This window comes from Herpailurus yagouaroundi, unplaced genomic scaffold (genome assembly GCF_014898765.1).
Source record: "Herpailurus yagouaroundi ecotype Mexico unplaced genomic scaffold, PumYag 184, whole genome shotgun sequence".
NCBI lineage: Eukaryota > Metazoa > Chordata > Mammalia > Carnivora > Felidae > Herpailurus > Herpailurus yagouaroundi.
The window spans coordinates 5,322,133-5,337,942 of NW_024412415.1; the positions used below are offsets into that span (position 1 = coordinate 5,322,133).

At 35.7% G+C, this 15,810-nt stretch overlaps 1 protein-coding gene across 2 annotated transcripts in view; it reads left to right on the forward strand.

The window, feature by feature from the left end:
• Nucleotides 1-15,810, forward strand: part of SPRED1 (sprouty related EVH1 domain containing 1) — a 140,766-nt gene that overhangs the window by 60,600 nt on the left and 64,356 nt on the right. For both annotated transcript variants that reach the window (XM_040492250.1, XM_040492251.1), the window contains exon 2: nt 6,635-6,809. In XM_040492250.1, coding sequence (XP_040348184.1) covers nt 6,635-6,809 — 175 coding nt within the window. The remainder of the gene's footprint in view (nt 1-6,634; nt 6,810-15,810) is intronic.

Genomic DNA, 15,810 nt, shown 5'->3' on the forward strand with positions numbered 1-15,810 from the left:
CTAAAATACTTTTCTTTTTTTGTCTGCCTTTTCTTCCTCTCTGTTTCTCTCTCCTTTCTTCTCTACTGTCCCATCCTATTACACCTCTGTACTTCATTCTGAGAGCAGTTTGTTTCCATGGTCTTAAGTCTTTATTTGTAATTGTTTCTTTTATCTTTCTGCCAGAGACTGCATATTTGTTCTGTTTTTCTTTAGTAATAGTGTACCCTGTTTTTAGATGGGCACATGGTTGCCTGGAAATATAGACTGCATTTCCTAGCTTATATGACAGGTATGCATGGTATTGTGACAAAGCAATAATCAGAATTGTCTATATAAATATGTTTATTAAGATACTTTAGTATGTAAAATTTGTTGTAATTTGTCAAAATTGTCTAAGTAAACCCTAGCCACAGTCTCCCCTTGTTATATATCTTTTTCTGTACTTTCAAGCTTTGTAAATGTATATTAAACATCCTCTTTAAGTAGGAGACTTCTTAGGTAAGGAATAAATGATGTATATTGGCAATATCCTTGTAATAATTTGGCAGTTTTTTTGGTGAAAATATAATTGAGCCCTGTTTTGAAGTAATGTTAAATATATAGGTGAAGTTAGAAAAAAAAAATAAAGCTACACCGGGAAGTATTAAAGCATGTAAAGGTAGGAATGTTTAGAGGTTGGGTTAAGTTTAGGAAAGGGATGGGTAAATTTTCTGGTACAAATCCATGCTAGACCACAGTAGATCCTAGATACGAAAAGAAATTATAAAAGTAGGTCTCAATTCACCAGCACTATTACAGCAGCTTTGAAGACCTGGTCGCCATGCTTAGTGGAAACAAAACCATAAATAGCTGAGAAACAAAGACCAAATTGCATTTAATTTCTGGCCAGTGGTAGAAGACTAGTGTGGGCTATAATTCAGCAGATACATGAATATTTGCTCTGCCAGACATGTTGATTTTAAGCAGTTTTTTACTTTAGCAGAAAATAGAGAATTTTGTACACTTAAATGACTTTAAAAAGAAAAAGTTTTATCTCTTCAAAGGATGTAAGAGGTTTAAAACAGGTATGTATGATATCTTATAGAAAGTCACCAGCACAATTATAAAGGAAAAGAAATACATCTGACCATGGTAAAATAAAAGCTTTGTTGTTTGAAAGACATTAAAAAAATAAGAGAAGCCACAGATCAGAAGATAGTTATAATTCACATTAACTGACAAAGGATTAGCATCTGTAATATAAAGAATTTATGTAAGTCAATAGAAGAAAAACAACTGAGTTGAAAATTAGAGATGGTATAGAAAGAATGAAGAGAACAAGAAGACAGTTGGGTGCATGTATAATAGGCTTGGTAATAACAGAACAAGAGTATTCTACAAGGGAGAAGAGAAACTAAAAAAGAAGGACATTTTTAAGCCAAGGACATTTTGCTTATTAGACAGTTAAAACTATTAGGGCTTGTAGAATTTTCTGTAACTGTACCCCTGATTTGGTATGAAATATTTTTGCCAGTGTGCACATGTGAAAATGCAACCGTAGTAGGCATTTACCACAAAATTCAATCAAGTATGACTTTAAAGTTATTCTGATTGTGTATAATACAGTACTGCTATTTTAGAAGAAACTATATGGATCAGTATAAGAGAGGCAAAATTTATCTTCATGTTTGGTCTTCTTCTTTTGCCTTTAACTTTACTAAAATACCAGTTGAAAATTCTAGAAAATAAAGGTCATGGTGACTAAGAATTTTAGATAATTTAGAGCACTTACCTAACCACATCAATAAATCCTCCTGGCTTTCTCCAAAATAGACCCAATTCAGTCCATTCTTCTTGTGTTCATTATTATCACCCAAGGCCAATCCAACATTACTTCTCACCTGGACTTGTACATTAGTTGTTTAATTCACTGACTATGGCTGAAAGGATATATTTGATACAGTTCAGATGAGATCAGAGATTAGCAATTGAGATACAATTTAGATATTGAATAAAATAAAGGAAACCCAGCAATGTTTTACAATAAGAGCCTCTTCACTTCATTAGAGTGAAAGCTAGGCTGAAAGGTGGTTATTATGTAGTCCACTACCGAAAGGAAGAATAGAGCTTTAGTTTGAAGTATTTTAAAAAATTAAAGAACTAATTATTGTCAGATTTGACTTTTTTAGATCAGTCACAAGGGCCTTTCAACTAAGTATTAAAGAAGCTCAAGAGTGAAATTGCTGCATTCTTACCAGTAAGAATAAATTGTCATTGTAAATGGCTGTTGTCTCATACTGATAGACTAACAGATTACAAATACGGTACACACAGAGAGTAACCAACAAGTTCTTACATTTTAACTCCATGATGGCAAATACGATTTTTCTTTATTTTCCACATTTACTAGAATGGGCTTCTATTGTTTACATAATCAGGGGAAAATGTTTATTACTGTTTCAAATGGAATAATACAATTTGGTTCCTTGCTCTAAGGCCATTTTTATCTAAGGAGGAGGTGACAAGTACAAATTTTATTGTGCTACACAGCAGATATGATAGTTTGTAAGAGCTGCCATTAGTCTTTAGGTGTAGATGCATATTTTAGACAAAAGAGTTGCTACTTTTATTTAGGTAATGAAGACATTTGAAGGCAAAGAGACTATGAGAATTAAAAGCACATGTGAAAAGATTAACCTTGGCAGGAAGGTCTAAAAAAAGAAAAACACCCTCCCCCCACCCCCCCAAAAAAACCCCCCACATAACCACCCCACACATTTATTGAACAACTTGAAAAATTGTATGGTAAGTATTCTCGTCTTAGGTCTTGAAGTTGGAAGCTGAATTGTTAAATTATAAACTGATGAAGACTGTGGTATGGGGAGTACAGATTTATTGATATAAGTTTCTGGAATACTTTAAAGCTTGAAAGATCAGCTTGAATAGATAAGGGAAACAGTGACATATTTGGTATAGTTGAAAACATGAAATTTAAAAAAGTGTATATAAGGCAACCTTATTCTTCGACTGAAGAGATCTTTATTTTATCTGATTTTCCTAGGAAGGACAACACATCCCTTCTAGGTGGGACTTTATAAAGTAGAAAAAAAAAGGTAATTGGGGTGCCAAAGGAAATTATGTTAGGGCTATTTATTTATTTATTTATTTATTTACATTTTAGAGAAAAAGAGGGGGAGGAGTGAGGGTGGGGAGAGAGAAAATCTTAAGCAGCCTCCCTGTTGAGTGCCCCGTGACCCTGAGATCATGGATCTGAACTGAAATCAAGAGTTGGATGCTTATTTGACTGACCTACCCAGGCGCCCTGGGATATTTATTTTTTTTAAAAAAATGCATTCATATATCATTAAAGAGAACATTCTAAAATTTTACAGCATCTTCAGTAAAGCCAAGATATACTTAAAACGTAAGTTCTATATTATGTTACTTTTAATTTATAAATAGTAATTATAAAATAATTTTTGAAGAAACAGAAATGAAGGAAAAATACCTAACTTCACCATCCTAAAATAACTACTTAGGGTTTTTATATTTTCTAATAATCTTTTTTACACACATTTTTATATTTTTAACGTATAAAATCTGTCTGAGAAGCATTATACATATATCTGAGAAGCATTATAGAAATTGTAAATGTAAGATTCAAAGATGAAAAAATAAGAGTTTATGCCCTAAAGAGGATAACTACTTGCATACTCTAAAGTCAAAGTATACCCTGAGCTTCAGAAGGGGTTGTTTCACAACTTGGGTTTTCTAAGTCTTGTGGAACCTAGGGTAAAATTCTTTAACTTCTCAGTTTGCTACATAATTACATAAGAAGGAAGAGTCAGGATCCTGTAGTAAAATAAATGCTTAAATGCTTCTTGGGAATTTGAATTTGGGTTTTGACCCAAGTTCTACCTTTATGACTTCACTGAACTTCAAACATGTTGGCCTTTAAATGATGAGTTCCGTTCAGAGACATTTAATCTGAACCTAATATGTCTAAATTATGTGCTGTGCTTCTGAGATATCGTTAGGATAAATTCTTGACAGACCAGATGACCTTTGTCTAGTATTGATTCTAGCCCTCCAAGCTGGTTCTCCGTGTAACAAGCTTCCCTGGCTTCTTGGTATCCATGTCATGATTATTTATAGTAGAGGCACTTGTTCTAGCCCATCCAAAGAGGAGAATTTCAATTTGCTACCCTCTGTTAGACCAAACTTTATGCCCTCATACGTCCTTTGACTAGTTCTCTGAGTTGAAGATTGGGAAGCATGGGACCCAGACAAGAACAGAGCCTCTCAATAACTGAATAATAAAAAGCTTAGAACAGTTGCTTATAAAGGTAAAGACTTGTAGCGCTTCCCTTAAAGAATTAGTTTGACTCCCAATAGTAGAGAATTATGGTTGACTCTGTAAATTTTATATTTTCTCACGTCCTTCCTGGCTCTCAAGTACCAGGATGACTGCTACAATTTTAAATTCTTTGTTTTAGTAATAATAGTTAGTACTTATATATCGTTCCTTATGTATTAGGCACTATTTACATTTATTAAAGATGAATATAGTAACTGTCTTAAGGACACACAGCTAGTAAGTTGCTGAGCCAGGATCCAGCTTGTGACAGTTTGACTTTAGACTCCTCACTCAACCACAACACAGTGAAGCTTTAAAAGTTAGAGTTTTCTGACACAAGACTTGTGTCAAGAACATATAAAAACTTCTAAAAATCAATAATAAAAAACACCATAATAAAAAATAACCAAGGATGTAAAAAGTGGGTGACATATAAATGGCCAATAGCCATATGAAAAGTTGTTCAATACAGTGAATCATCAGGGAAATTGATATTAAAACCACAGTGGGTTACCACTGTAAACTCACTACAATGAGTATAATTTAAAAGCGTGAAAACACCAAATGTTAGCAAGGATGTGGAGCAACTGAAATCATAGTACGTTACTCATGGGAATGTATAATGGTAACACCACCTTGGAAAAGTTTATTAGCTTCTTCTTTAGTTAAACGTACTGTCCTGTGATCCATCGGTTCCATTCCATTATAGAAATGAAAGCCTATGTCTACAAAAAGACTTGTACAAGAATAGTTGTATAACAGCTTTATTCATAATAGCCAACAACTAGGAACAATCCAAGTGTCCATCAATACAAGAAAGTATGAATGAATTGTGATCTGTTCATTCAGTGAGAGGCCTGTGTAGCAGTAAAAATGAACTGCTAATACAATAACATGAGTCAAATTAAGTCAGACAAAAAGGGTACAAATGGGGATTCTGTTTGATTACATGCATTTGAAGGCCGATAACAGGCAAAAGTAATGTATTTTTTAGAACTAGAACAGTGGTTCTGCTTATTTAGTGGGTAGGAGACTTCAGGGAATTTTCTGGAGTTATGACAGTGTTCTATATCTTGATTATTGTCTTGGTTAAATGTAGATGTGTACATTTGTCAGAAATTGTTGAATTTTATATTTAAGATCTGTATATTATAGTATATCTCAACAAAATAAATCCGCAAAGTTAAACAAAAGCTAGGGGGAGATTTCAGCCAATAACTAGGACAGCAGAAATGACACCTGGCAACGTAACACTTAGAACATGCAAAGACATGAAGCAGCACAGAACTGTCACATAGAGCCTCAACTGAGATGCATAATAACCAACACACATTTAAGTTCTATTAATAAAAATTTTTTAAGTTTATTTATTTTGAGAGAGTATGAGAGGGAGAGAGAGAATATCAAGCAGGTTCCACGCTTATTGCAGAGCCCAATGAAGAGCTCAGTCTCACAACTGTGAGGTCATGACCTGAGCCAGAATCAAGAATCAGTTGCTAAACCAACTGAACCACCCAGGCACCCTTAATACAGTTTTCCAGGAAGTCGTCAGGGTGTACTACTTTTAGAAAGGGTTTCACTACTAATTATTATATTAAAAGTTTGGAACTAAAATGCTTAGATGTCAGTAGACTAGAATATTAGTATATGAAACATATTTCTTAGGTTTTATGTAAAGAACAGTTGTGGTTAATATTGGGAAATGATTCTGGCTAGAACTAGAGTGTGGTCTCTTTAGAGTAGAGTCTGCTAAAAAGAGGGCATGAAAAGTTTTTGGGCATGACTTTGCTTGATTAGTTGCTGAAACAGAACATTTGTCTTTATATGATTTGTCTGGTGTAGATTCCTAGTTAGAAGAACTAATAATCTAGAAATGTTAGATACTTAGAGATGTCACATTTTATGTACTAAAATATAGCAGTAATTTGTCCTGGTTGTTTTTTGCAGCAGGTGGAAAATAGACAAGTTTGATGGTGGCCTGTGTAGTTTGACAATATTTGTGTTTGGGGTCCTTTATAACTTGTTCCATGACCATCAGATAGATGTGCTGGAGGTACTCAGATGATGAATTGAAATAAGAGATCTGTAGTCTTTTATTGTAACATTGGGCTTCAAAATAAAGGTTAACCTTTTAAATTAGTTTGTGGGTGTTTTACCTCTTTCAAATAGATTACCTTGTGGACTATCATGGAAGTAGGAAACATATTAGTTACCACACATTAACTAATGTGGTCTTTGGTTTCTCAAATAAGACTGACAGCTTGGCTTTTTCTTGTTTATGGAAAACCTAATTTCATATCTTTGCATCTGTTTTAGTAATAGTTATGCACGAGTGCGAGCTGTGGTGATGACCCGGGATGACTCAAGTGGTGGATGGTTACCACTTGGAGGGAGTGGACTAAGCTGCGTCACTGTCTTCAAAGTCCCTCACCAGGAAGAGGATGGCTGCGCTGACTTTTTTATCCGTGGAGAGCGACTCAGGGACAAAATGGTAATGAATAATGTATCTGTTGATATAATTTTAAGGTTCTATAGATTGAATTATCTACTTAAAGTTTTGCTGAGTGTAACGTTATTTATGAGAATTATTTTTGTCCTGGATCACTGATTATGTTTCTAAGTTCTTTAAATGTTAAAGATAGTGAAATATGCCAACTGGGACTCATTAATATACATATGTTAGAAGGGAGCTGCAATTTTTAATTAGATTTAATGCAAAAGTATTCATGATTAGTCCACACAGTTATTAAACTAAGTACACACTGCCTTTCCTTCTTTCCCACTCTTTCTTCCATAGACTGGTGGTTGACAAACTAAAATGCACAGGGAATATCCAGGCCTGCTATGTATTTGTATGGCCCATGAGTTCAAAATGGTTTTAACATTTTTTTAAAGTTTATTTTTGTTTATTTTGAGTGAGAGAGAGCAAGCAGGGGAGGGGCAGAGAAAGGGGGCGAGAGAGAATCCCAAGCAGGCTCCACACTGTCAGTGCAGAGCCTGATACAGGGCCCATACTCAAAAAACCATGAGTCAAAGTCAAGAGTTGAATGCTTAACTGACTGAGCCACCCGGGTGCCCCTGGTTTTTACATTTTTAATGACTGAAAAAAAATTGAAGAAGAATAATCATTTTGTGACACATGATAATTATATAAAATTCAAATTTAAGTATCCGAAAGTGAAGTTTTATTGGAACATAGCCTAGCTCATTCATTTACATTTGTCTATGACTGCTTTCATATTACAATGACAAAATTGAACAGTTGCAGCAGAGAGCATAAGTATTTCGACCCTTACAGAATATTTTACTGGCTCCTACTCTGGACTCTTTTCTCAGGTTCTTTCTCTTCATTCTCTATTAATCTAGTTACCCTAGGCACATAAGACTACCTGGTTGCCAGCCTTGATTTTAATACTACATCTTCCGCGCAGATGAATGTTTTCTTACATCTGTGTATTTTAAAATTTGAATCTCAACTTTGATAATGTTAGATATTTACTCTCTTTTAATTGGTGTGGAAAGCTCTTTCTCCTTTGTTCGTTTGTGAGCCAGAAAACAACTGCAGTTGTATCTGAGAAGCTGAGTAATGTTAATGTCATTTCTGTATCAGGCAAAAGGAAAGCATATACTTAGAAGCAAAATGAGAATAAAATGCCAAAAATTTCCAAGACTCTTGAAAATAACTTGAGTTCCCTTTAAATATGTAATTGTGGACTGTTTTGTGAGCCCATTTAGCATCAATAATGTTATCTCTCTTGAGAATGTGTTTTAAGTTCCAAATAATTCTTTCATACATGAACGTTTTGAATAAATCTACTTTTAATTTTGGTTTCTGGATATTTTTTACTACTAAAATATTTTAGTAATTTAGAGAGTTGCCTAACTTGTCTGTGCCCCAGTTTCTGCCTCAGTTAAATGGTGAGTTACCCTAAATCTTCTTGAAAGCCTTCCAACTCTAGTTTTTTGAGTTTATGATTCACATTCCTGACTGTGTATCTCAATTAACCGGAATGTGGTTTAAGGATTGTAGGAAACCCCAGTTGAAGTCATAAGTGTATATAGTAAATTTAACATGTCATCTCTAAAAGTTTAAATATTTAAAAGTGGTTCGTTTTTACTTTGGATAAGATGGTGGATGGCATATACTAATGCGTATTTAAAATAAGCCTTGTAAACTTCTATGAAAGAGGCTTTGGTGACCTGTCCTGGAGTTTATGCTTCTTGTCTGAGCTAATGATAACTGAGGGATGTTGTTGGAAGAGAAGTTGTAGATTTTAGGAACTGAGTGAGGTAGTGAAGATTTAAGACATGTTTTAATAGTAAAGATAGAAAAAGAGAAGACAAGTCAAAGGTGGAGAAAGAATTGGAGAAAAAAGTTTGCTAGAAAAGGCATGAAACAAGGAAAAGATGACCTAGATGTAAAATAGAGAAAAGATATCTCAGAGTGAAACAGAATATTAGTTACATTAATGAAGATGAACAGTTTACGATAATTAAATACGAGACCAGATCTACGTAACTAGGAGTGAAGCTGGTCAGAGATCGCTCAGATTAATGGATTAGGTGGTTGCTGAGAGTGTTGCCTTGACAGAAAGCTAGTGAGAATAAAACTGGGATTCAGAAAGAACACAAACTTCTTTCCTTATGTTAGGACTTAATTTGAGTGCCTGAGTCCTAGGGTATAGAATCTTAATGGACTAACAAGAAAATAGGTTTTTCTGATAGCAGCACTAACCTAGGATTCAGAACATCTGTTGTTTTACCTAATCATTTCACCTAGAGGAAACTTGTTATTTGTGAGACAGGGATGATAAATATACCTCTATGTAGACACGAAAGAAAAATTACTTTTCAGTTGGAGGGTTGCCATTTGTCCTTTGGGATTAGCTATAGTAAAGAGTTTTGGGTTATGGGGACTTGTATGATCAAAAACAGAGGCAATAATGCATGGTTATACGTTGAAAATAGCAAAGTCTTTTGGAATCTCAAGACAAATGGGACAGAGAAGTGAAGTAAGTAGATTATTTGGCCCCCTCTCCTGGGTAGTACACATCTGACCAAGATCCTTCTGAAGCTATGTATTTTTTCATTATCACTGCATTTGGGGATCATTAATGTCCATATCTGTAGATACTTTTATTGATTGGTTTTATTTTAATGCATTTTTCTGGGTTCTAGTTTCATGCTCTAAAGAAGTAGTACCTTATGACTGTTGAGTCTGTAAGTTTGCAAAATTCTTCCCAAGTTAATAGTAGTTCTTTTTTAAATCCTTCTTGGTAAGTAAACTACATGTTACTGTTGTCTTTATGCAACAGTTAATCATATAAAAGATATTTGGTAAAAACTGTTCTGTACCCATTTTTTATATGGTTCACATCTTAGCATCTTATACTTTGGATGAATTTTAGTAGGTCAGAATACTGGTAACAATAGTGAAGAAGATAGCTTGTCTCAAGCATAAAAGTACTCCGGTAGGAGATTTTTTCCAGGCTTTGATTTACAATGACTTGTACTAAAAATGTCTTCTTGTACTTCTCAAAGAGTTATATTTCACTTTTTTTTTTTCCTACACAAGAAAAAGGGAGCACAAATAAAGAGTAGGCTGATTGGGATTTTTTCAGGAAGGAAATATTTTGTGTAATTAGGTCAGTACCACTTCATTGGTTCATTCATTTCATTCAGAGAGATCAGAAATTATTTCCTATTTTTTTTAAGTTTACAGTATAGTGTAATACTGGTTTCAGGAGTAGAATTTTGTGATTCATCACTTACATATAGTACCCAGTGCTCAACAGAAGTGCCTTCCTTAATACCCATCACCAATTTAGCCTATCCTCTGCCCACCTCCCTCCATCATCCCTCAGCTTGTTCTCTATAATTAAGAGTCTCTTATGGTTTGCTTCCTTCTCTTTTTGTTTTTCCCTTCCCCTGTGTTCATCTGTTTTGTTTAAGTTCCACATATGAGTGAAATCATACGGTATTTGTTTTACTCTGACTTAAGAAATTATTTCCTATAATGCTTACCTATAACTTGCCTGTGTTTATAATGCTTACAAAGGTAGAATTTCTCAGGCTACCCTTTGATACCCTGAATTAAGCTTCTCCACCTGTGTGCTGTGCATGACTAGGTAAAAGTGGCAGGAGCTTCGAGGCTGCTTGCTTCTTCACCACCAGCAGCTCCTCATCTTCCCTTGTTGCCTTACAAATGTTATTTTTCAGGGCGCCTGGGTGTCTCTGTCGGTTAAGCCGCTGACTTTGGCTCAGGTCATGATCTTGCGGTTTGTGAATTCGGGCCCCGCGTCGGGCTCCGTGCTGACAGCTCAGAGCCTGGAGCCTGCTTCGGATTCTGTGTCTCCCTCTCTCTGCTCCTGCTCATACCCTGTATCTCTCTCTCTCTCTCCCTCGCTCTCTCTCTCTCTCCCTCTCCAAAAATAAAGATTAAAAAACAACAACAACAAAAAACAAATGTTATTTTTCTAAGTATGCCTAAGGAAAAAGTTGGACAGTTCTGTTCTACATTGACTTTCATACTTTATTGGTGATTGAGAATACATTCAAAAGAAGCACTAGGCTTCGGTGCTGTAGTCTAAGATAATGAAGGTATTATTTCTCCCAGACACTTGGGGATGGATGGAATAGTATTTGGCAATGATGGATTCTCAGAACTGCTTTTTCCATTTATGTGAATTGTATCTTCCATTTCTTCCTAAATTTTGATTTCTTCAAGACAGGTTAGTGGTATCTTGGATCACGTTTTTTAAAATACGGACTAAAATTCAACTGTTAATTTGTATAGATAATCCTCACTGTGGAGCTTCACATTTCCCGTGATAGAAGCTTTCTCTTTGCATTCAGTTTTCAATAGATACAGTGACCCTTCTCTGTTAGTTTCACACTTCTGTTTCATAGGTAAACATTTTTACAGAGTATTTACCGTATGTATAGATTATATTATTTGATTGTTTTTAGCTGAATTGCATGTGATATTTAAATTGGAATACTGAATTCGAATATACCTTTAGAATCTTTATAAGTACCTGAATAAACTGTCAGTAATAATATTTAATATTTGCTAAAATATTTATTATTAAACACGGTTTTTAATTGCCATGGGATTTTTAATTAGCTATTCTTTTTTTTTTTTAATTTTTTTTTTCAACGTTTATTTATTTTTGGGACAGAGAGTGACAGAGCATGAATGGGGGAGGGGCAGAGAGAGAGGGAGACACAGAATCGGAAACAGGCTCCAGGCTCTGAGCCATCAGCCCAGAGCCCGACGCGGGGCTCGAACTCCCGGACCGCGAGACCGTGACCTGGTTGAAGTCGGACGCTTAACTGACTGCGCCACCCAGGCGCCCCTTAATTAGCTATTCTTAAGTTTATGTGGTAAATAATAAAAATACTATAAAGTTACTAGTTTAAAGCTGTTACACTGCTGAAAGCATGTGATGTACAAAGATATAACAAGAAATAGGGTAGGCTGTATAGAAAGGTAAAGTAGGACATCTGGATTACCTAAAACATTCTGTGGAAACAAGAAAAAGGCACTGTTATCAAAGTGCTGTATCAAAGCAAAGTTAGAAGATAGATACCTTATAAACAGTGACAAAGGTAATATTAAAAAGAGGAAAGGAGAAATAGAAACATTTCAGGTTTTAAGAATTCATCAGAGACTTAAGGAATTGTTGTTTGAATTAATAAGTTACTAGGTTTTGGATAAAAATGGTTGTAAAAATGAAAATGCCTATAAGATAATGATTCTCTTGTTTAAAAAGACATTGATAAATTGGGGTTTCTTTACTAGAGCCTAAAACAAGATTTTAGAGTATTTGTTTCCTAGGAAGAAAATAAAGTAGTTATGACACAGCAGGGGATTTTTAAAAACGAGACTTACCCACTCTGCACCATTGGAAACCTTAGAAGATCAGGTCTCATCTTTCTACCTTGGATTGAACTTTATAAAAGTACAGAGCAATTTTCTGCTTAGCTTTGCCCACTGTGCACCTCTGTGAATTATTCCATTATGAAACCTCCGTCCTCTTACAGAACTTCTCCTCCACTGAAAACCCATTGCATTAACAAGCTTTCCCCTGAGGATTCAGCAGCTCAGTCTCTTGAAAGATACTGGTTCTATTCACCATAATATCACAGAGTTAGAAAGTGCCAGTGGGAGTAGAGATGGTTCAGCATTTTTACTGTTCTGTATTCCCCTTACAGAATATTCTGTCAGCCATGTATTTAAGTGCTGCTGATGACACAGTACCACTCAGCTCACTGCCCTCTAGCTCATTGTCCTCTGTCCAGTGTAGCAGTTCCTTCCCTTAGCCAACCTTTCCACATCTGAGCCTCGTCATCATTCTTGGCTGCTTTCCTTTGCATAGTCTTGACCTTCTGGTCTTCATTTCAGCAGCCTACTTTCTGGGTCTGGTTCTTACTCAAAACCGTTCTATTTGAGGAATTTTACAATTAACTGTCGTTTCTGTTGGATTCCCCTTTTCTTGCTCTTACAGTGTCATGCTTATTCTATCACTTTATACCTCTGATTTTTCTCCCATTTTCACTAGACTCCTTTGGGCTTTAGTATCTTTCTTACTATTTTCCTTTGTAATCCGATCTAAATTTTTCTTGTCAGTCATTCAAACCACTCTCATTCATATTTCAGTAGCCAATATATGCTGAGTTTTGGCTTAATCAATCCTAGATTATTAAAAGGGAATATTCCCTTTTTAAAAGTGAGTCTTTTATATAACATATTTCTTGAGTGGTACTCAGTGTGCTGGACACTGTTCTAGGCACTGGGGATATGTAAATGAACAAAGAAGTCCTAGTTTTTAAGGCAGCGTACCTTCTGGTGAGGGACGAAGAAATAGTATAATAAGTGAAGTACATAATATGCAAGAGAGTTCTAAGTGCTAAGGGGAAAAATAAAACAGGGAAAAAGAGATAGGGAGTATTTTGTAGGAAGTATGTTAAAGTTTTAGATTGAATAACCAAGGAAGATGTTAGTGAGAAAAGGTAGGTAACATTTGAATAAAGGTTTCTATTTGAATAAGGCCTTATATTTAAAATTAAAACAATTTCTTTTTTAATGTTTGTTTATTTTTGAGAGAGAGACAGAGAGGAGTAGGGGAAGGGCAGAGAGAGAGGAAGACAGAATCTGAAGCAGGCTCCAGGCTCTGAGCTGTCAGCACAGAGCCCAATGTGGGGCTCAATCCCATAAACAGATCATGATCTGAACTGAAGTCGATTGCTCGACTGACTGAGCCACCCAGGTACCCCGAAAATTTTTATATTGTAGAGAGAGAGTGAATGTGAGTCAGGGAGAGGGGCAGAGAGAGAGAGAAAGAATATATATATATATATATATTATTTATTTTGAGAGAGCAAGAGCAAGCAGGGGAGGGGCAGAGAGAGAGTCCCAAGCAGAGAATCTGTGCTGTCAGCACAGAGCCCAACACGGGGGTTCCAGCTCATGAACCATGACATCATGACCTCAGCTGAAGCCAGATGCTTAACTGGCTGAGCCACCCAGGCACCCCAAGGCCTTATATTTTAGTTTATATGTTTGGACTTTCAAATCTTGAGTGTCATTAAGGTAGAATGAATCTGTATTTTTGGCTAAGTTTTTAAGCTACGCTATGTAAGATTTTGGGCTTTTTGTGGATTTGGAGAATGGTATCATTGTGCAGCAATAGCAGCCATAAACCTAGGAGTTAGTGATTCTTCCATTTATTCAAACAAGTGTTCTTTGGTTTTGATTCTGTTTCATCCTTTTCATCTCTACTTACCTTCTATCTGTCCTGTATTACTGCAGATAAAGACCTAATATTTTTTCATGGCCCAGTTTTACCTAAGTTCTCTAGCTTCTGTATTGCTTATCATACTGAACTTTCTAAAACCTGGGTCTAATATTTCTTTAGTAGTTTCCAGAAATTTCCTAGATACAATTCTGTCTCTTTATTTCAACACAGAAGAACTTATAATCTGGTCACTGCTTCTTTTTGGTCTTGAATTCATCTGCCTGTTTCCCAAAGCATTCCTTTCCATGATGTTGCCTTGCTGAGTTTTTTATTTGTGATTCACCAAAAGCATGCATTGAATTTATGGAAATGCCTTCCCCTCTTTTACATTAACTAAATAATTATAAAGATAGCATGTTAAGAGTTTATGTGGAATAGAGAACGTAGGCCGACAGCTTGCTAGTCTTGAGGAAATGATAATGGCAGGAACATTTCCTTTTTATTGTCACAGGTAAGTCACAAATGGAAAAATAGGAAAATTGAGTTAGAGAAAGCAACTTGGGCAATAGTTTTCCTGGAACTGGAAGAAATGCTAATAATGCTAATAATGATAACATTCATGTAGTCCAAAATTACCAATTCATTTTGTCAATCCATTGAAAAGGTAATAAATTGTACTGTTAATGGCTTTTCTGTACATCCATGAATTCTGTGACTTTGTCCCAGCAGTTGTATTGCAACAGTTAATTCTTTAATATTGCCAATATTCCCTGAAAAGGAAAAAACCTGCCTGTTACCATTTCTATTCTCTTTCTTCTGGAGCCATGTGATAGCTGTTTCTTGAAAATTAAGATTTGGAGTATGTCCCATATCACCATTCTGGTTGCTTTTATTTTGTTTTCTCAGAAAACTTCAGCTTAACACTTGCTTTAGCATTTCTTTACTGACTATACTATACTTTCTCGTTATTATTCAGTTATTAGTTTCATTTTTTTTTTAAAGTGTATTAGTTTGAGATAGAGTACAAGTGGTGAAGGGGCAGTGAGAGAGGGGAACAGAGACAGAATCTTAGATAGGCTCCACATCACCAGTGCAGAGCCTGATGTAGGGCTCGAACTCATGAACCATGAGATCATGACCTGAGCTAAAGTGGGACACTTAACCAACTCAGCCACCCAGGCACCCTATTATTCAATTATTAGCTTTAAAGAGACAGAGCATGAACAGGGGAGGGGCAGAGAGAGAGGGAGACACAGAATCCTAAGCAGGCTCCAGGCTCTGAGCTGTCAGCACAGACCCCTACGCAGGGCTCGAACTCACAGACCCTGAGATCATGACCTGAGCCAAAGTCGGATGCTCAACCGACTGAGCCACCCAGGTTGCCCTGGCTGATTCAGTTTCTAACGAGACCTTTCTTCCTAGATTTCAGAAGGATGGAATTCAATCCATACTAGTTCCTATTCAATTCCACTGGTCTGTTGATGGTTAAGTGAATATTTCACTTTATAAAATATTTTAGTGTTGTGTAGAGTTTAACATCTGCTAATACTTGTTTTTCCCATATTGGTTGTTTTTACCCTTTTTTATTGGTATATTTTTGCTCATTCAGAACACTAAACAATTTATCTTTTTTTTTTTTTTTTTTTGGTATAGGTACACTCATTTAAGTTCTTTCCTAGGCATGTCAAAAAAATTTGTGACTCTTGTAAATGATTGTTCTTCCGGGGGGGGGGGGGGGGGGGGGGGGGGGGG